General features: G+C 44.0%; 1 protein-coding gene across 4 annotated transcripts in view; it reads right to left on the bottom strand.

Annotated features, from left to right (window-relative positions):
- The window catches only part of LOC143989249 (uncharacterized), a 175207-nt gene that overhangs the window by 133696 nt on the left and 19138 nt on the right, over positions 1 to 22373 (bottom strand). For 3 of the 4 annotated variants that reach the window (XM_077489321.1, XM_077489319.1, XM_077489320.1), the window contains 2 exons: positions 13436 to 13570; positions 11007 to 11147 (listed from right to left, as the gene is read on the bottom strand). In XM_077489321.1, the coding sequence (XP_077345447.1) occupies positions 11007 to 11147; positions 13436 to 13570 (276 nt within the window). The remainder of the gene's footprint in view (positions 1 to 11006; positions 11148 to 13435; positions 13571 to 22373) is intronic. The other variant, XM_077489322.1, reaches the window with a different exon arrangement.

Here is a 22373-nt window from a genome sequence, read left to right as displayed (position 1 = left end):
TTCAGATAGAAGCACACATTTTGAAAACAAACTAATGACACAAGTAGTACACGCTTTAGGGTTAAAGCAACAGTTGCATACACTGTACAGACCCCAAGCAAGTACAATGATGGAAAGTGATAACCAAACCCTGAAAAGATACCTTGCAAAATCAAGCAAGTGGAATGGGAAATTGGGTTGACGTGTTGCCCGTAGCACTTGCTGCTATGCAAACTACTCCAAAAGAAAAGCATGGTATGTCACCCTTTGAAATTTTGCTTTCCAGTACAAGCTGCTATACCCAGAGACAATGTAACTCTGACTCGACAGGATTCTGTTATAGACTATATAATAAAATTTGCAACTATATTTTCTGAGACTTTTTCCAGAGTCAAAACAGCTCAACCTGCAGAAGGCAAGAATCAAGCGCATGGACTGAAACCTGGAGACTGGGTGTATGTAAAGAATCATATACCAGAAACGTCATGATCACGTCGGGGTCACCAACTGTTAAGATCACTTTGGAAATGAAAGACATCCACCCAAATCAAAATGCTTTGTGCAGTTTTACTGAGAAATAGTTCAGTGTACACTGGATCACATACAATGGGAATGTGATGAAGATACAGATTTGAGTACAGCTTTTATAAAGAAATTACAGAATAGTTGTCTACGTGTGGCATAGTCCCAACGTACAAGTCATCCTTAATTAATTATTTCAATGTTACATATGATCATCTTGACCTCTGAGTTATGAGTAATTTTACTTGTCACAATATATCAAACTTATAATTTCACAAGAGGAGATCATCCAAAGGGGACTTTTTGTGATAATAGCTCTTTCCCAGAAAAGGAGCAATGTAATGCCAATTAGTACACACATCATTTGGTAATATATTGCAACAACATCAGGATTGTGTAATGCCTTGGAACAAACTAATAAACTATATTTTCTAGAAAAAAAAACAGTTCTTTATAAAGGGGGAACTCTGAGTGAAGCCTTTCGTGGGTTTTTCATAATTTCAGACTCCAGGCATTCTGTATCTTAAACACTAACAAAGGGGAACCAGGGAGCAGAGTACCAGTCCCTGGAGTTCCAACATTTCTTTCTTGTACTGAACTCTAAGTAATTCAGCTGTTTTTTTCTGATTACTGTTATTGTGTCAGGAAGATGGTCGGAGACCTTGGAAAATCTAACAGACCCTTTTGAACTCAAATATGGTTCTAAAAATATTTTTGCTCCCTTTAGAAACCCACAGGCCCCTGAGAAAAAAAAACATTTAGTTCAGTCTGGCTGACAATGGGCCTTCCTAGATTGCCTGAGCTCATTATTAAGAAATACTCTAGGAAATTAATAAAAAATGTAATTGACACCCTTTAGAATTCTGTCAGTGTTTGGCACTAAAAGAGTCGGTGTTTGTGAGATTGGTTTGGTAATGATAAAGGTACAATGTCCCCTAAATAGCAACTCTACATGATGACACAGCGCATGTGGGTATTGTTGCTGAATATGTGAAATGCTTTATGTCACTAGAAAGGTAAACCTAATCAAGCAGAATTTAGGAATGTATGGTATATTATAGTAAAGTATGTATAAGCTTTTTTTGGGGCTGTTACTGATTAAAATTTTCGTGTTCGATTAATCATTTTTTTTTAAATCAATTAATCGACTTATTTTGATTAATTATAACGCACATACAGATCCAACTACTTTTATCTGATCTCCTTGCATTGCAACTCTGCATTAGTCAGTGGTAAATGTGGTATACACTATATACAATCACCCGACACTAGTTAGTTTCCACAATCCATGACTTAACTTCACAGTTCACAAAAATACGTTTTAAATTAAAACTGTAGCACTGACATAAGTCATTTTTTTTCCACAGTAGCATGACAATCCCTCCACTTCCGGTCTAACTAATCAGTCTCACTTTATGGCATGGACCCCTGTGCAAACAGGTGGTCATGCAAGCGGGTATCAAAAAGGTTAACATAAACTTCTCTCATGTCTCCTTAGATCTCAGCGAGGATGCCAGGTCATCGCTGGAAAGAAAAGATCTAAGTGCTCACTGCTTAAGTATAAGATTTCATTTTTGTGTTGAAACACAAACTACTCACATAAAGATGATAAAAACACATAATGTAAAGCCGACAATCGTGTTAGTTCCGTAGGGCAGCAGCGGGTGACGTCATGCATAGCTCCTCCCCCGTATGCGTTACGTTCAATCAGAACTTCAACGTCACCGGACTCCTCCCTTCTTCCCTTTGTTAGCAGATGGAGACACTTGGGGAAGGGGGGAGGAGTGCAGTGACGTTGATGTCCATGATGTCACCGGATCTCCAATGGAACTCCCTTAAGACCCAGAAGCCGGCGGAGAGGTGAGTACCGATCAAAAAAAATCATCGAATAATCAAGAAATTAATCTTTCATTTCCACAGCCCTACTTTTTTTGCATGCACATTGCTCTAACATATATCCTCAAAAGTTTGGTCCCTTCAAAAGTGATATTTTAGTTAGACCTTGGAGTCTTACATTATATACTGTATACTGTACATATTATATGTTATCTTGGGTACTCCAACAGCTCTCTCTGACATAATTCCTGACTCTGTCTACCTGGGATTGCACTTTTGGGTTGGCTTACCCTTTTGGGTTGTGGATCTTTCAAGATCCTACACCTTTATTGGACAATGCTAGTAAGTGGATGGGACATGGGGGTCATTTGGTGATGGAGGATGCAATACCCCCTTATGTATGTGGAATGCTTTTAAAATAGGTAGAAGGGTATGAGGTGGCTTTGGAAGAATCTGAGCTTTGGGAGTGTTTTAGATGCGTATGAGTGCCATTCAAAATAAATGTCAGCCCCGCATAATTCTAAACACCAGCGCATTTTGACTATGGGTGGCTGCGGGTGTGGGAATCACTCTGATTCCTGCATTCACAAACCACTCACATAGATGTGAACCAGGCATTGATGATGAACTCTTTATATTAACCAAAGCTTTTATACTCCAGAGGATTCTCTCTCTCTTTTTTTTTTCTGTGACCTACAGGCTTGGTGAATATGATATCCTGTGCCGCAATGTCAGTCCCATGTATGTGGAGCTTTGAAGGGGGGGTTAAGCTAACCGAACCCTTCACTACCAGGGTGTTCCATGCCAAGTCACCACACTTCATGTTGCCTAGCTGCTTTCACATTAGACATAACCTTGGTTACCCTTAGCAACAGCAATATAGCCTTTTTCCCTTCAACTCCACAACAGGTTAAACATCTGTAATGTCTCTTCGCCCCTTTCTCTTCATCCCCTCTGTAAGCCATGTTCTTTTACACTTTATGCATGCACCCTTTTTCTAAAGAACTTCAGACCAGGCACTTTAGGAATTTTTTCGAACATTTACTTGAAAATTCTTAGCTGAACCAAATTAATGTATCACATTCTTTCACAGTTCTTCCATTCTACCATACACAACTCTAGTTAATCCTAGCTCAGGCTGCCCATTTAAAACCTCATAAATAATGTAAATCCCTCCAGCAATGTCCATGGCACCCTTCTTGCCCCCCACCCAGCTGGGTACCCACCAAGGGTGAGCCCCCCAAAAGTAGAATTACATTTGGCTGACATTCTCCTTGTACTTTCTCATCCAAGACCCAAGGACCCAGCTAGGTTGCCTCCCTTTGTATATAGATCACCAGAAGGAGGCAGAGCCACGAACACTGGGGAGCTGGCAGCCTTAACCCCTAACTTCCAAGCAGCCCAGTATATCAGAATTTACTAGAACATACTTTCATAAAAAAACAGTTCAAGATAACAGCATGAGATAGTGTGCACCCCAAAAATAGGCATCTGCCTACAATCTGCCTACACTGTGCTTGAGTAGTTCAGAAGTTTGACCCTTTCAGTGAGATGATAATAAAGATAAAAACGTAAATCTATCATGGTATGATGGCACTTTATTATTGTTATTAGTTATATGGTCATCTGCAGAGTGAATTCCAACTAGAAAAACAGTTCAAGATAACAGCATGAGATAGTGTGCACCCCAAAAATAGGCACCTGCCTACAATCTGCCTACACTGTGCTTGAGTAGTTCAGAAGTTTGACCCTTTCAGTGAGATGATAATAAAGATAAAAACGTAAATCTATCATGGTATGATGGTACTTTATTATTGTTATTAGTTATATGGTCATCTGCAGAGTGAATTCCACCTGTACACCAAAGGCTCATGATAATAGTTTTAGTCTGTCTTCGAAGGTCCTGTGATGTGTTCTGCTCCAATGTAACCTTGTTCTGTGGATAGTAAATACGTGAAAAAAAAAATCACATTTAAATAGTTAATAAAAATAAAACTGAGGTGTGAAGAACAACATTTGTGAATCTAATAAAACCTCAACATTTTAGAAGATAGATTTATTTTCCAATGTGGTGGAGATCTGAATCTCTGTCAGCTATAAAGTATCTATAGAACATATCATATTTATTATACTCATTCTCCTGTGCTGATAATAACTGGGAAAGAATTATTTTTGAAGCTCAGGGGTGGGGACTGTACAGAAGAAATCACTTCTCCATGGTGAGAACTTCATGCTTTTCTTCCTCCCTAAAAGGAAATTTCACTTAGCAACCCCTTAGCTATAATCTATGTCCTGTAGTAACATCACCAAAAAGGACTTCAGGGACCCAGGAAATTAACCCCTTATGGTAAGTATTGGTACACTCTTCTTTAACAGGTAGACCTTTGCTTGGAAAGTTTACTATAATAACGAGGACTTGCCCTTGAACTTTGTTTTTTTCCTGGTGCAGTTTTCCTCCATGCTTCATGAAGCTATTGGACCTAGCAGCTCATTCTCTGTTTCTATAGATGGGTGTTGGAAAGTAAGAATTACTTGTGTGGGGTTGCGTCTACTCCTTCTGGTGATATAACTTCTGGGCATATCTGTTCTCAACTTCGCGAGCAGTAAAGAATGGTAGTGGGCCTGCTCTGTCTATAGATTTTGGTCTGACTTGGTTATACTGGTTATACTGCTGGAGGACTATTGAGATGCTGCCCGACTACTACAATGCACCGGTTACTAGGGGCAGATTTATACTTCCTGCACCATTAGGCCAACTATCCTGCACTACCCCCTCTCCTACCCCACTTGACTGGCCATCCTTGGCATCACACTGACAAGATCAGGTTCGGAGAGAATATAAGAAGCAACTTGCTGGCTCTGTGTCAGTACATCTAAAACTGAAAGCTAGAAGTATAAGACAAACTGTCACTGGTGATTTTATTTGTTGAAAGCTTGTAAATTGATGCCCTATATAATTTTTTCATTATTTATTTGAAATACTTCAACAAATTTACCAAACAAGTATTTTGTTCCTGGTGCTTTTCACATTTTTTGTGTTTTCAAACTGTGCTAGGCTTTCCAGAAAGAAATTTCCGTACAAGCTTTGCACTTGTTAACTCTTCCTTCAGCTTGGTAATAAACCAGCTTTCGAAAACTCTACTAATTGTACAGAAAAATGACCAAGCTTTTTCCCAAAGGTTTCTAAATTAACTTAAAATGTAGCATTTTTAGAAAAAAACACATTTAGGAAACCTTCTCATGTTGCATTGTAAAGAGTTCTTTGTATTTATGCCTCATATATTTTATGGTTATTTGAGATTTTTTTTCTCCACAAAAGAAATAAGTAAAACAAAAATTTAATGCAATAATACATATACAATATTAATAATATGATATTATTTTTTGTATATAGAGGATGTCCTATTGTATACTTAAGGTCATGTCATTACAGTATGGGTTAGGACTGTATTATAAGTTTATGCATTTAACCTATTGGACATCATTAAAATTGTATATATATAGTACAGTGATGGGTCTATTTTTAAAACAAACATTGGTTGTATTAGTGTTCCTCAATACCCAACATCATGTTTCTTTTTAATGTGCAAGCATTTTTTGTTGTACAAAACAGGTCCAGGATAGAAGAAAGGAGCTACCCTTAGGAGTTATCTATAGCCCATTAAACCCTTGTAAGATACTATTCTCCCTCAATCCCTTTTTACCTTCCCAAATAACTTTAATTAATGTCTTCAAAAGGGTGAAACTTCAACTATATGTCCCAATTTTTGCTGAAATGTCACAAGCATGAACTTTCAACTTTGCTCATTTCTATTTAATATGTAGCATCCTCCTATTTAGGTTGATAGCTGAATTTAGTTATTCTGTAATCAAGGAAGCAATGATTGCATGGTTCAGATCTGTTCAGTTTGATTGCTACCCCCTGCTACCCCAGGAGAAGCTCCTTGAGTTTAGGGGGGGGGGGAGAATTCAAATAAGGCCTTGTTGGATCTAGTGATCTAGTGTTGGATCTAGTGCCCAGCAATCTCTCTCTAAGGCTGCTTTCACACTGGGGCGAGAGCAGCGTCGGCGGTAAAGCGCCGCTATTTTTAGCGGCGCTTTACCGTCGTTTTAGCGGCGGTGCACGGGCGCTAGCGGGGTGGTTTTAACCCCCGCTAGTGGCCGAAAAGGGGTTAAACCCGCCCGCAAAGCGCCGCTGCAGCGGCGCTTTGCCGGCGGTATTGCCGCGGTGTCCCATTGATTTCAATGGGTAGCAGCGGTATAGGAGCGGTGAATACACCGCTCCTTCACCGCTGCAAAGATGCGGCTGGCAGGACTTTTTTCACCGTCCTGCCAGCGCATCGCTCCAGTGTGAAAGCCCTCCGGCTTTCACACTGGAGTTAAAGGGGCCGGTTTTTTTCAGGCGTTACACAGGCGCTATTTTTAGCGCTGTAACGCCTGAATACCGCCCCAGTGTGAAAGCAGCCTTAGTCTCCCAAGAGTCGATTGGCACACCGGCTACAGTATTGGAGTGCTGGAATTTTCCAGATCAGTTGCTGTGGGGCAAGAGACTGTCAGAGTATTCACCGCATCCAGCGGGAGAGAAACAATTTGTCTCTGGGGCCGGGACTGAAAGCAGTCATGTACACCTGCAGCTGGTGGCAGAGGTTTGCTTGGGACAAGGAGGGGTTGTCTCAGGGCCGTCTTTAAGGCAGGGCAAAAGGGGCAGCTGCCCTGGGCCTTGTCATTGTTGTGGGGCCCAAAGCAGCTGCCTCATACTTGCCAACTATACCAATTTAAATTCCCTTGTCCCTTGAAGTTTTAGTCCTGTGCTGTGTCCGGATATCTCAGTGTGAAGTGCTGCTATTAATGCTGCCCAGCTCTGCCCTATTGTTGTGTACAGATGACTCACCTGCAGACCCTGTGTTTACATGGAAATAACCGTCAAACGTATGTAAATAACAACAGCATTCATATATAAATTACAGCTGCATGCATTTGTAAATATAGGCTGGCGGCATTAATATGTAAATAAAGGTGGCATTCATATGTATATCGTGCCCCCCTGAAGTGAGGAGAAAATGTGTTGTAACCTTTAGCAACAAATCAGTGAGAAGTATTACTGTACAGTAATCTCTAGCAACCAATCAACAAGCAGAAATCATATGCTGTAACCTCTAGCAATTAATCAGTGAGTCTTAATGTGTGCTGTAACCTCTAGCAACCAGTCAGTAAGCGGTAATGATATGCTGTAACCTCTGGCAACCAATCGCTGCCTGATTTGATACAGTATACTGATTTTAAGTCTAGCTGCTATTTATTGTATGTCTCAGAGCAGGTGGAGAGCGAAATTGCATGGGGGGGGGGGGGGGGGGGTCAAGAAAATGTTTGCCCAGGGTCCAATCAATATTAAAGAGGGCCTTGGGTTGCCTACATCTGCCCACTGTGGAGTCATAGTGTCCCGTGTTATACCAGAGACGCTGGGTGCTGCTGATACAGAATTTTGAGGAGGAACCTGACCTGGTGTCAATAAAGTTTGGGGTGGATTTGAATCTCTAAAGCTGGGGGGCTGGGACACCAGGTATGAAGAGCTACAAGCAGAGTGCAAGAAAATGATTGACCCTGAATCTGCAGGAGAGAAAGACTAAATTATGCAACTGCAAGAGTGTGCTCACAGATTGCACCTGGAAAAATCCTACGAGGAGTGCAAGATTGACTTATTACAACCTCACTCATGGGCACAGGCTGCCGCACAAAATCCCACTTATAAAGAACTTATTAGGAAATCACCAGAGTCGTGCATCCCACCAGGGAGGGGTAACATCACAGAGTTACCTCGGTTATCCCGGCTTCAGAGAGTGGTCCAAAAAAAAAATGTTGCACTAGAATACAGTTATAAACTCCCATACATGCCCAGACAGGTCATGAGAGAAGCCATCAGCACTGGTGAGATGACTACATATGGGAATTTCTAAACATCACCCTAAATACTGCAAAAGTCCCCAGGCTGCAAAGTTCTGGAAAAGGTTTTTAGACATAAAAAGTGAATAGTGTTTGGGGAGCTTCATTTTCAAAGACAGTGCAGTGATCAAAAAGGCGCACACAGGGACCAGGTCTGGTCCGCCAATATCTGGAATCTAAAAGACAAGAGGGTCTAGTGTCCAAACCCTCACTTCTCCAAGTGAGCTGGACACACGTTAATTCATCTTGTTGTTGTCTGCCGCGAGAGGGAGAGAGTCATAGCTACCACAGAACCAAACTGTTGCTCAAAGTAGGGAGCAAGTAAGTAGCAACCCATGTCCAGACCCCTCTTGTTGCTTTGCTAAATCCTGCAGAGAGGATTCTCTGCTCTTGTTCCTGAAATTGTTGGATTTGTTTTTATGTTGCGTATGTTAAACTAAACTGTTGCCTAAAGTAGGAGGCAACTTCCACTTGAAAAAAATTCCACTACTTCCGCTGAATCCTGCAGAGGGCAATCCACTGCAGTTAAAGTTTTTTACTTTTAAACTTTTATCAAAAACAGGAAGAGAGAAAAAAATACATCTGTTGTGGGTACATTTTTTTTTTTTGTGGCATTGTAAAGTTTTTGTTCTGTCGAGAACATTGGGCCTATTGGACGTTGGGCTTATGGAGCAAGTGGCCAAGGTGTAAGTATGTGTATGCTAGAGCATTAGGAATTTCTGCAAACATTCTCAGCCTCACTCGGGTAATGGTATTGACATGCAGAAAATGTATATATCTAGAGATATTGTAGTTACATTTTAGTATATAAAGGATGTATCTCTCTGTTTTATTCCAGGGCTCTGGAAGATAACAGATGTCAAGATCATTTCATCTATTGTACATATTCTGATTATTTCAGTCAGTTTCTATGTTCACATTTTTGGCCTTTAGGGGTGCTGCAGTACTAGGTTGGGATACAGTAACAGAAGTAGTTTATGGACTCTAAAAAAACGCTATATTTTAGGATTATCGATTATTTTTTGTCATCAATTTGTAGGAGGTTTATTCCTGAGGAAAAAATGCTCCAACCATGGATTGTAATATCTATGCTGCTCTACGGTAATGTTCATTGATGCACTATTGTTAGCTAGTGGTAAGGCTCCACCCAAATAGGCTGTAATATATATATATATACACATACATACATACATTTTGTAGGAGTTCTGTCACCTAAAGGTTTTTTTGCCTAACCTGGTAACAGTCTCTTGAATGGTAAAGTACAAAGTTATGGCACTTCAACCGAAGAATGTTTACTATATGGAATGCCACATATTTAATGTTGCACTTTTAATTTCTCTTTCCACACCCTTTGTTGTTTTATGGGATACTCCACTCTTGATCTCAAGAGCATTTTGTGCTTTGTTACCTGGTTAGGGGTATGGATATAGCACCCTCCTAGTTAAGTTGCTAGGGATCAGAGATTGTTTGGTTTGATCTGTTTGGGGTTTCACAGGCTGGAAATTTGATTGCTTCTTCCTGCCTCTAGAAGAAGCTTCTAGAGTTTAGGGAGGAAGAGTTAAAAAAACAGCCCAAATACAGATAAAATAATCAGCCTGAATATTGACCAGGGTCAGTCCCTGGGGAGGCATGCCTAGATGGTGACTGGACAGCTGAGAAATAGTCTGAAGCCCTGGAGAGATCTTCTTTTTCTCCAGGAGGGAGAGTTACCAGCCTCAGGGGGGTCGTTGCCCCTAAGGCAGCCTATCAACTGGGTTGCTGTTCTGTGAGATCTCAGTATATGCAAGACTGGGACCTGTAATTAACCTGAATCTGACTGCAGCACTTCTTCAAAAGGATCTGACATAAAGAGGGACTGTCTCACTCACTTGATTGTGTATGGAAGAAGCAGAAAGGTAATCAGCTGTCTTGGGAACTTGTGTGTAAAGACCCTAGATTGATCCCTGGGGCTGTACAGTGCTCTGAAGATTGCGTGTGTATTGGTGCAAGGTAACCAGATGCTCAAGAGATTTGCCCCATAGTCTTTAGTCCTGTGAGGGAATAGACCATTCAATATCCAAATTCATTTAATAAAATGATTGTCCTCTAAGGCTACTTTCACAACAGGGCCGCTCCTCGTTAGCATTAAAGCGACACCCGTTTTAGCTGCACTTTTCGGTCGCTTTATCTGCGCTTTTTGGCTGTTAGTGGGGCTCTTTTAACCCCCACTAGAGACTGAAGAAATGGTTGAAACCGCCTTTGCTTCCGAAGCACAGGGCAGGGGCACTTTAGGAGAGCAGTATACTGCGCTCCCAAACTGCCCTAAAGATGCTGCTTGCAGGACTTTTTTTCCCGTCCTGCAAGTGCAATGCTCCAGTGTGAAAGCACTACAGCTTTCACACTGGACTGTCACGGGAGGCAGTTTTTCGGCACTTTGCAGGTGCTAATTTTAGCGCTAAAATGCCTGAAAAATGCTTTCAGTGTCAAAGTAGCCAAACGGTTGTTGCTAATGATTCTGGAGTATCCCATGTCCCAACCACTCACCTGCTCCAAGTTCTACAGGAAATCAATTACAAAAAGACAGCCCTAGATTGTTTATTGGAGCCAGAATTCATGGGTGAATGTTTTGGTGACTGACGGCCTTTGTACTCTTTGAGAAAGAACCAGATAATATCAGCAGCCCCTGCAGGAGTAGCGCTACAATTACTACATATGATATATAAATGAAGAAAATATAAGGGTCCACTTACATTGAGGGTCATCACATTTCATCGTACATCGAACATTGCAGCACTTCTGCTTGCCTGGACAGAATGCGTCCCCTTTGCACTTTCTTGTTATTGATTGGCACGGTGCAAAGGTTTCATAAAATTTGCATTTTCCCTTTTTATCTACACACAAAAGAAAATGTTTTGATGTTTAGCCCTTTCCTCCACCAATTTTATATGATCACATTGTGTCTAACAGTTATATTTGCACACTTAATGCAATTGTATAGATGATTTTACTTTTTCATTCTCTTTAGACAGAACACAAAAAAAAAAGATCTCCTGAACATGATATGCTATTAACTTAAAAAAAAAAATAAGCACTGTACCTAAAAGCTCCTGCAACACAACATACACTATATGGCTCAAAGCTTGAGGACACCTGACCATAATGCCTATATTTGGTTTTACTCCCTTGTTATCTCTCGAATGAGTTGGCAGAGAGGGGTGGAGGACACTGATCAGTTGGTAAGGTGGATGAGTCTGGCAGCAGCATTCGTGAAGAACTGAAGGGAATAGTCTGTATAGAGGTAGGCCAACGAGGAGGGAGTTTTAATAGTCTGTATAGAGGTAGGCCAACGAGGAGGGAGTTTTAATACTATTAAAACTCCCTCCTCGTTGGCCTACCTCTATACAGACTATTCCCTTCAGTTCTTCACGAATGCTGCTGCCAGACTCATCCACCTTACCAACTGATCAGCGTCCTCCAACGCTCTCTGCCAACCCATCCACTGCCCTCCGCTCAGTGTCCTCTACCCCTCACTGCCAATACCTCACTGGCTTCCGTTCAGTGTCCTCCACCCCCTCTTTCAATCTCTCCAATGACTCCTGCTCAGTGCCCTTAATCCCTTGCTGCCAATCCCCTCACTGGATTCTGCTCAGTGTCCTCCACCCCCGCTCTGCAAATCCCTCCACTGACCTCTGTTTAGTGTCCTCCACCCCCCTCTATCGGGGTCTCCACTGGCTCCCATTCAGTGTCCTCCACCCCCGCTCTGCAAATCCCTCCACTGACCTCTGTTTAGTGTCCTCCACCCCTCTCTATCGGGGTCTCCACTGGCTTACATTCAGTGTCCTTCGCCCCCGCTCTGCAAATCCCTCCACTGACCTCTGTTTAGTGTCCTCCACCCCTCTCTATTGGGGTCTCCATTCAGTGTCCTCAACCCCTCAGGCTTCCATTTGCCAACAAATAAAAAAAATAAAAAATAAATCCTCAACTTTGTTCCAAGCTACATTACTAATGACTTCTCAAATATCACCCAAACTGTCCTCTCTGCTCCTTCTAAGAACCCTTGCTTTCTAGCCCCTTTGTCACCTCCTGCCATGCTCACCTCCAAGACTTTTTCAGAGCCTTTCTTCTAGAATTCTCAACACCAATCTGTCCAACTATCTCCTACTCTGTCTGCCTTTAGGCGATCCCTGAAAACGTATCTCCTCAGAGAAACCTATCCCACCCCCAAATAACAAATGAACATTTACTTTCTTCTATTTTTATCAGCTGATCCCTCACACGGTTATGCTTTTGTATCACTTGCTCCTCCCTTGTAGACTGTAAGCTATCATAAGCAGGGCTCTCCTAACCCTCTTTTCTTGTATTGCATGGTAACAATACTGTATCCCCTTATATTGTAAAGTGCTGCAAAAATGATTGACTCTATATAAATCCTGATTTTTTTCAGCGGGAAGGCGGGGGAATGCAGTTCTGGAACCTCCAGCACTGAATGTATGTAATGGCATGGGGTGTGGTGTATGCTGGAGGGTCTACTGATGTTGGCTGCTAGGGGATCTATTGTCAGTGGTTGGGATCTGATTTTGTGTGAGGGTCTATTGTTGCTGATGGGGAATCTATTGTTGCTGAGGGGAGGTGGGTCTTATGTTGCTGGAAGGGATCTACTGTTGAGGGAGAGGTCTATTTTTACTGGCTGCTGGAGGACCTATTGATGATGGCTTCTGGGAGATCTGTTTTTGCTGCTGGGGGGATCTAATGTTGCTTGAGTGGATATCTTGTTACTGGGTGTGATATTTTGTTGTGGGCGGTTCACTGTTGCTGCAGGGAATCTATTGTTTCTGGGGTGGCGTCCATTGTTGCTGGGGGAGTCTATTGTTGTGTGGGGATCTATTGCTGGGATTCTATTGTTGCTGGCTGCAGGAGATTTATTTTACTGCTTTTCTTTTTATCATTAACATGTTCCATACAAATGATTTAGCACCACAAAATGATACTTGGGTCTGTATTCTCTAAAAGGGGCAGTACTGGTAGGTGGGTAGGGGATGAAATCAAGGGACGGTGGTTAGAGGTGGGTAAGGGGCAGAGACAAGGGATGACTCAGATGGGGGGAGTTCCTGCACCTATTCTCTGAGAAAAAAAGCTCTGATAATAATAATAATAATAATATAGTTGATAATGTTAGTACCTGGAACGGGGTCCTCGCAATTGTATCCACATATGTTGCAGCACTTCTTATTCCCGGGACAATTCTCATCACTCTTACATGTATTTTTAATAAATGCACATCTTGGAGTTATATTTGGGCAGCTTCCACGTTTATCTGTAAAGAAAACAGAGACAGGCAGTAAGTTACATTCTCCAGCTGCCCATGTTACATTCCAAATGCGAAAGGGATTGAGTGAGGACAGAAATATGACATCTGCAATTGTGGTAAGGGCTGCCAATGCTGTCCTCTTGCTCATACACATCTATCTGTTAAGTCTATAAGTGGAAGTCCATATACCCTGTACCATCCAAAAACAGGACAAGGTTGTAGGAAACAGGTTTGGACACATTGAATTAAAGCAGTTTGCAGAGCCCACCTAAAGCAGGCCATCCATGTGGCAACTTTCAGTCAACTTCTCCGTAATTTTTGATTGACTGGGAATCAAACATACGAACTGAAAAGGTTGTCTGAAATCAAGCACCCTACCACCCATCAGTTTATTTCATCAATACAAACCACTTCAACAAAGGTTATTGAAAATTCAGTTGAAGGGGTGCATGCGTGACTTCCACGGGATCGGCTGCAGGTCTGAGAAGCTCCAAACTGCTCACTCCATTTAGCCGGCTTCCTGGGGCCAGATCTCAGAGAATTCCACCTCAAATACTCCCAACACCCCCAGAATTACGCTGTGCATGTCGCCAAATAAAAAAAGACTAAGGGGACCACGCAGACGTCTCTCAGTAACTACCTTCTGCGGACACAAGAGAGATTCAGCATGGGCAGCCCTGCCTCTCCCTCATCACAGCTCTCACAGGAATCCTCCGCTCCTCTGCAGGACAGTGAGTACACAGCTCCTCTCACAAAAGAGGACTTAGATAAAAGTTTAGAATCCATCTATAGCAAAATAGTTGCTAAATTCCAAACAGAATTACATAAGAGCACAAATGCCCTGACATAAGAGATTGCTGCTTTAGCAGCCCGTACTGACCATTTGGAGACAAAACATGATGAACTTAGTATAGTCCACAATGATCTCTCCAGGGAACATGAATCCCTTGCAGCATCAGTCACTGAACTGCAATCTCAGGTTGAAGATCTCAACAATCAAAATCGCAGAAACAATCTCAGGATCAGGGGGGTCCCTGAATCTAACGCTGTTCTGATCCCTGCTATGCACAAATTGTTCCAATCCTTACTACCGGATCATGAAACTGATTCCTTTACATGTGATCGCATACACTGGGTTCTACGTCCAAAACCACCCCCTGATAAATCCCCCTGGGACATTGTGCTCTGCCTAAAGAACTTTCTGAGGAGGAGGGGATCCGAGGAGATCGAGGAGATCCTCAGAGCTGCCCGCAACTCACACGCTGTCTCCCTGGATGAGATAGGAAAGTCAGGCCGCGTACACACGGGCGGACTGTTCGCCCAACCTTGTCCGCTGAACAGTGTTTGGGCGGACAGTCCGCTCGTGTGTGGGCTTTCAGCGGACAGTTTCAGCGGACAGTTGGACGGACAAAGTCTTTCGGAAATTCCGAAAAACTGTCCGCTGAAACTGTGTTTGAGCGAACAGTCCGCCCGTGTGTGGGCCTGTCCGCTGTACTTTCGAAATGAGCGGACTGTTCCCGCTCGGAAAGTCCGCCCATTTCGAGCGCGTGTACAGGTAGGCGGGGCCCGCGAAGGAGACGTCGCGGGCTCCGCCGCCTGGAATGGGCTTAAAGGGGAACCCCAACGCCGAAAAAAATCGGCGTGGGGGTTCCCCCCAAGTCCACACCAGACCCTTGTCCGAGCACGCTACCCGGCCGGCCAGGAAAGGGGGGCGAGCGAGCGCGCCCCCCCTCCTGAGCCGTACCAGGCCGCGTGCCCTCAACATGGGGGGTGCCTTGGGGAAGGGGGGGGCCGCGCGGCCCCCCCACCCCAAAGCACCTTGTCCCCATGTTGATGAGGACAAGGGCCTCTTCCCGACAACCCTGGCCGTTGGTTGTCGGGGTCTGCGGGCGGGGGGCTTATCGGAATCCGGGAGCCCCCTTTAAGAAGGGGGCCCCCGGATACCGGCCCCCCACCCTATGTGAATGAGTATGGGGTACAATGTACCCCTACCCATTCACCTGTGAAATAAAGTACAAATAAAAACACAACACAGGGGGAAAAAATATTTTATTGCACAGCCGGGGGTCTTCCGTCTTCGGGGGTCTTCTCGCCGGACTCCTCCGCTATGTGTGTGTAGCTCTTTTGCCAGCGGAGGAGTCCGGCTTTCTTCCTCCCCGCCGCCGGCCTCTTCTCCCGACTTCGGGGGTCTTGTCCCCCTCTTCGGTTCTTCTGCCGGGCCACCGCGCCTGGTCCGGTGGCCCGGTCTTCTGTCGCCGTCTTCCGTTCTTCTGTCGCCGCCTTCGGTTCTTCTGCCGGGCCACCGCGCCTTCTTGTAGCTCTTTTACAGGCGGTGGCCCGGTCTTCTGTCGCCGTCGCCGCCTTCCGTTCTTGTTCTTCTTCTTGTTCTTCTTGTTCTTCTCCAGGCGATGTTGACTCGACGAGCTCTCCGGCCGGAATGCCGGGGACGCGCTGTGCGGTCACTTATATAGTGACAATGGGGCGGGGTCACATGGTATATGTCACATGGGTTGGTCACATGGGTTGATGTCACATGGGGACTATGACATCGTAAGGGGGCGGGGTCACCATGTGACATCAACCCATGTGACATATACCATGTGACCCCGCCCCATTGTCACTATATAAGTCACAGCGCAGGGCGGCTCTGGCATTCCGGCCGGAGGGAGCGACGTGTCAACATCGCCTGGAGAAGAACAAGAAGAACAAGAAGAAGAACACGAACGGAAGGCGGCGACGGCGACAGAAGACCGGGCCACCGCCTGTAAAAGAGCTACAAGAAGGCGCGGTGGCCCGGCAGAAGAACCGAAGGCGGCGACAGAAGAACGGAAGACGGCGACAGAAGACCGGGCCACCGGACCAGGCGCGGTGGCCCGGCAGAAGAACCGAAGAGGGGGACAAGACCCCCGAAGTCGGGAGAAGAGGCCGGCGGCGGGGAGGAAGAAAGCCGGACTCCTCCGCTGGCAAAAGAGCTACACACACATAGCGGAGGAGTCCGGCGAGAAGACCCCCGAAGACGGAAGACCCCCGGCTGTGCAATAAAATATTTTTTCCCCCTGTGTTGTGTTTTTATTTGTACTTTATTTCACAGGTGAATGGGTAGGGGTACATTGTACCCCATACTCATTCACATAGGGTGGGGGGCCGGTATCCGGGGGCCCCCTTCTTAAAGGGGGCTCCCGGATTCCGATAAGCCCCCCGCCCGCAGACCCCGACAACCAACGGCCAGGGTTGTCGGGAAGAGGCCCTTGTCCTCATCAACATGGGGACAAGGTGCTTTGGGGTGGGGGGGCCGCGCGGCCCCCCCCTTCCCCAAGGCACCCCCCCATGTTGAGGGCACGCGGCCTGGTACGGCTCAGGAGGGGGGGGCGCGCTCGCTCGCCCCCCTTTCCTGGCCGGCCGGGTAGCGTGCTCGGACAAGGGTCTGGTGTGGACTTGGGGGGAACCCCCACGCCGATTTTTTTCGGCGTTGGGGTTCCCCTTTAAGCCCATTCCAGGCGGCGGAGCCCGCGACGTCTCCTTCGCGGGCCCCGCCTACCTGTACACGCGCTCGAAATGGGCGGATTTGCCTCCTCCTTACGTGGGCGAGTCCGTTCATTTCAAAAGTTGAGCGAACTGTTTGCCCAACCTTGTTCGTCAAACAGTCCGCTCGTGTGTGGGCAAGTCCGCTCATGCAAATTTTGAGCGGACTGTTTGACAAACTGTTTGCCGAACAAGGTTGGGCGAACAGTCCGCGCGTGTGTACGCGGCCTCAGTTTCAGCGGAACTCCGTCGGAAATAGAGTTTATTCTGACGGAAATACAGGAAAAACTGGTTGTGTGTACGCAGTATAAGATGGGTCAATTTCCTTCTGCTAATAATATAACTGTCTGTCTTACACTTATGTCAGAGCTCCACCTAGTGACTGTTCCTGGAAGTTCCTCCCTGCAGAATACTACAGACTGTAGACAATATATCCTTTCTTGCTTCTTAGAACTGCAAATCAACAGAATGAACAGATGGTAGGATCTCTCCATCACGGATGGGACCAAGACACTTGAATATCTCCCTACATTGCCACCTAAAGATTTATTGATGCTGCACCAGAGGCTTGGCAAGACCCTCATGAACTGGTTGGTAATGGAGTTATACTTGAAGGCCTTCCACTCTAAGCCCCCGTACACACGGTCGGAGAATCCGTTGGAATGTGTCCTATCGGACCGTGTTGTCGGATAATTCTGACTGCGTGTGGTATGCATCAGACTGATTCCGTCGGAATATCCATCGGACCAAGTTTTCCAACATGTTGGAAATATTTTCCGACAAACTGGTCCGATCAGATATACTCCGATCATGTGTAGAGAATTCCGATCGGACAAAGTGCCACGCATGCTCAGATCAAATTCCTACACCAAAGCTATTGGCTACTAGCCTGAACGTAGTCCCGTCGTAACGAAATAACGTCATCACGTTCTGAATGATCAGATTTTCCAACAACTTGGTCCGACCGTGTGTATGCAACAGTTTCGGACACAATCCGTCGGACAAAATCCGTCGGACAAAATCCAACGGATTTGGTTGGCAGAATGTCCGACCATGTGTACAGGGGCTAAGAGGTTTTTATTTGGTCCCTATACATGGACATCTGTCTCCATAAAACTGATGTCTTGACATGCCTGCATATTGAAATATTTCAGGCTCGGTAGGCTAGTTTGGTGGAGGTCAATTCTATACCACTGTGAAAAATAGGAGAAGATACTGCGCTGTGACTATAATTAAAAAGTAGCAAACATTACCGTCAGACTAACGGTTATTGAGCAATAAAAAGAAAAAATTATGTTGCGCTAAAGTGTTAATGTGTATAAATTGTGAAAATCTATTAGTAACCACAATGAATGCCAAAGGTCAAATTCATACCAATAAACATATGGATGTATGTAGAGACCTATATCATAAGTGCTAGTTATGAAAAAAATAATATACAGTCTTATTACAGAAAATCTAAAGAAACTGAATTATATTGTGAAATTGGTAAAAAGTCCAATGAGCTGTGAATTATATCCAATGGATGATCCGATTATAGACCATAGATGGACTAAAAAAATCTGTGTTGTCTTGATTAAAAATAACACGCTTGTGTATATATATATATATATATATATATATATATATATATATATATATATATATATATACACACACACACACAGTGCCTTGCGAAAGTATTCGGCCCCCTTGAACTTTTCAACCTTTTGCCACATTTCAGGCTTCAAACATAAAGATATAAAAAATTTATTTTTTGTGAAGAATCACCAACAAGTGGGACACAATTGTGAAGTGGAACGAAATCTATTGGATTTTCGAAAAAATTTTAACTAATAAAAAAATGAAAAGTGGGGCGTGCAAAATTATTCGGCCCCCTTGCGTTAATACTTTGTAGAGCCACCTATTTCTGCGATTACAGCTGCAAGTCTCTTGGGGTATGTCTCTATCAGTTTTGCACATCGAGAGACTGAAATTCTTGCCCATTCTTCCTTGCAAAACAGCTCGAGCTCAGTGAGGTTGGATGGAGAGCGTTTGTGAACAGCAGTTTTCAGCTCTTTCCACAGATTCTCGATTGGATTCAGGTCTGGACTTTGATTGGCCATTCTAACACCTGGATACGTTTATTTGTGAACCATTCCTTTGTAGATTTTGCTGTATGTTTGGGATCATTGTCTTGTTGGAAGATAAATCTCCGTCCCAGTTTCAGGTCTTTTGCAGACTCCAACAGGTTTTCATCCAGAATGGTCCTGTATTTGGCTGCATCCATCTTCCCCTCAATTTTAACCATCTTCCCTGTCCCTGCTGAAGAAAAGCAGGCCCAAACCATGATGCTGCCACCACCATGTTTGACAGTGGGGATGGTGTGTTGAGGGTGATGAGCTGTGTTGCTTTTACGCCAAACATATCGTTTTGCATTGTGGGCAAAAAGTTGGATTTTGGTTTCATCTGACCAGAGCACCTTCTTCCACATGTTTGGTGTGTCTCCCAGGTGGCTTGTGGCAAACTTTAGACGAGACTTTTTATGGATATCTTTGAGAAATGGCTTTCTTCTTGCCACTCTTCCATAAAGGCCAGATTTGTGCAGTGTACGACTGATTGTTGTCCTATGGACAGACTCTCCCACCTCAGCTGTAGTTCTCTGCAGTTCATCCAGAGTGATCATGGGCCTCTTGGCTGCATCTCTGATCAGTCTTCTCCTTGTCTGAGCTGAAAGTTTAGAGGGACGGCCAGGTCTTGGTAGATTTGCAGTGGTCTGATACTCCTTACATTTCAAAATGATCGCTTGCACAGTGCTCCTTGGGATGTTTAAAGCTTGGGAAATCTTTTTGTATCCAAATCCGGCTTTAAACTTCTCTACAACAGTATTACGGACCTGCCTGGTGTGTTCCTTGGTCTTCATGATGCTCTCTGCGCTTTCAACAGAACCCTGAGACTATCACAGAGCAGGTGCATTTATACAGACACTTGATTACACACATGTGGATTCTATTTATCACCATCAGTCATTTAGGACAACAATAATTTTGCACGCACCACTTTTCAGTTTTTTATTTGCTAAAAAAGTTTAAAATATCCAATAGATTTCGTTCCACTTCACAATTGTGTCCCACTTGTTGGTGATTCTTCACAAAAAATAAAAATTTTATATCTTTATGTTTGAAGCCTGAAATGTGGCAAAAGGTTGAAAAGTTCAAGGGGCCGAATACTTTCGCAAGGCACTGTATATATATATATATATATATATATATATATAGATGTGAATAGAATTATAGTCTCAATAGGGTGACCAAGATTTCCTGTGATCAAAAGACGACAGTGAAAAGGGCTCTGAGTAGGGTGAAGATTTTCTATCCACAGCACCACCTATAGGAATGAGGCTTACCGGAATTCACAGAATTGGGAAGGCAGTCGTGATAGGCTTTTAATGGAAAAAGTGGCAGGTCACTGCTCCACAGGCAATCTCAGAAGCTTTATTCTATATTATGTTGGTACATTCACAGAAGATGGACAACGGGCAGATGTTGATCATCAGAGCTCCGCGTATTCAGACGTATTCAAGTATAGTAGATCATAATGGAAAGAGAACTCGCATAGCGCAATAACGTTTAAAAGGTATTTTAATCAAGTTTAAAAAGAGGATTAAAAACATTCATATGTTTTGAAGGTAAGTCAGGCTTACTCGAAAGATTGCATAGAAAAATGGCATAATGCTGTTGCTGTAGTCCACCCGACTCGTTTCGTCCACTTAGACATCATCTGGTTATCCCCAGATGACTGGTATGAATATTAAGGGGAACCCCGAACCAAAATTTAAAAAAAAATTGCGTGGGCCCCCCCATATTCCATAATAGATCCTTCAGGTCTGGTATGGATATTAAGGGGAACCCTGCGCCAAAATGTAAAAAGAAATGGCATGGGGTTCCCTCCAAAAATCCAAACAAGACCTTTCTGAGCATGCAACCTGGCAGGCCGCAGGAAAAGAGGGGGGTGAGAGAGTGCCCCCCCTCCTGAACCGTACTAGGCCACATGCCCTCAACATGGGCACCCGCCGTCAGTTATACAAGAACTGTCACCTGCGAGGATGCGTCAGACGGTGGGAGCCTCCCATGGAGGCGGAGGGGACTTCCAGATTCTGATAAGCCCCCTAACCGCAGACCCCCACAACCACTGGGTAAGGTTTGAGGGCATGTGGCCTGGTACAGTTCAGAAGAGGGGGGCACTCATCCCCCCTCTTTTTCTGCAGCCTGCCAGGTTGCATGCTCGAATAAGGGTCTAGTATAGATTTTTGGGGGGACTCCATGGCATTTTTTAACATTTTGGTGCAGGCTTCCCCTTAAAACCCATACCAAATCTGACAGATCTGGTATGGAATTTGGAGGGAGCCCCACGCAATTAAAAAAAAAAAAAATGGTTCAGGATCCCCCTTAATATTCATACCAGACCCAAAGGACTTTCTAATGGACTGGGGGAGATCCCATGCCATTTTTTTCAATGACCTTTATCTGTATTGCTAGGACCGACAATTCGTTATAGCCACAAGTACTTTTAAATGACTTTTTTTCCTTTAGAAATGTCATTTTGTGCAGGGACTGTTCTAAACACGGGAAAAATGTGCCACTTTATAGGCATACTATAGACACCCCCCAGGTATGAAATTTAAAGCAATATTTCACTTTCATTGTTTCACTTTAAGCATTATTAAAATCACTTTTGATTTTTCATGTTAATGTCCCATAGACTTTAACGGGGTTCCGGCGGCTTTCGAATTTGCTCCGAACACCGCATATTGTTCGGTGTTCGCAGAACATCCAAACAAACAAACTTATACTCGGGCCGAACCGTTCACCCATCCCTACTTACTTTATATGATATTCCCTGGTAGCCACTACCCTTGTGGTAGAGAATATTTACAAGTTACTGCCTCTTCTACTATATCTCTCAGGTGAACCTAATAGAATTTCATCTTATCAATGGTAATTACATGTGTTACGTATAACGTGTAAGGCTTGAATTCCCCCCCACAAGCATAAGAAAGCCTTTACAAGTTATAAGAGGATGGGTGCACAAATTACATTACTACAAGAGAGTCATTTTGCCTCCAATAATCAGTCTTCCTACTTTCACAGAATGTACAAACAGGCTTTTTATACTCTGTGCTCATCAAAGTGGAGAGGGGTAGCTATATTGTTATAGAACACATTCCCCTTTGAAGTACAGCACGTTTACAGGGACCCGGACAGCAGATTCCTTATAATCAAGGGCCTGGTGGCAGGGCGGGAACTTA

Source organism: Lithobates pipiens, unplaced genomic scaffold, assembly GCF_037356315.1.
Source record: "Lithobates pipiens isolate NorthernLeopardFrog02 unplaced genomic scaffold, aLitPip1_a1.2 Scaffold_18, whole genome shotgun sequence".
Classification (NCBI taxonomy): Eukaryota; Metazoa; Chordata; class Amphibia; order Anura; family Ranidae; genus Lithobates; species Lithobates pipiens.
The sequence above is the reverse complement of the archived record's forward strand: the minus strand, read 5'-3'. Positions and strand labels throughout refer to the sequence as shown.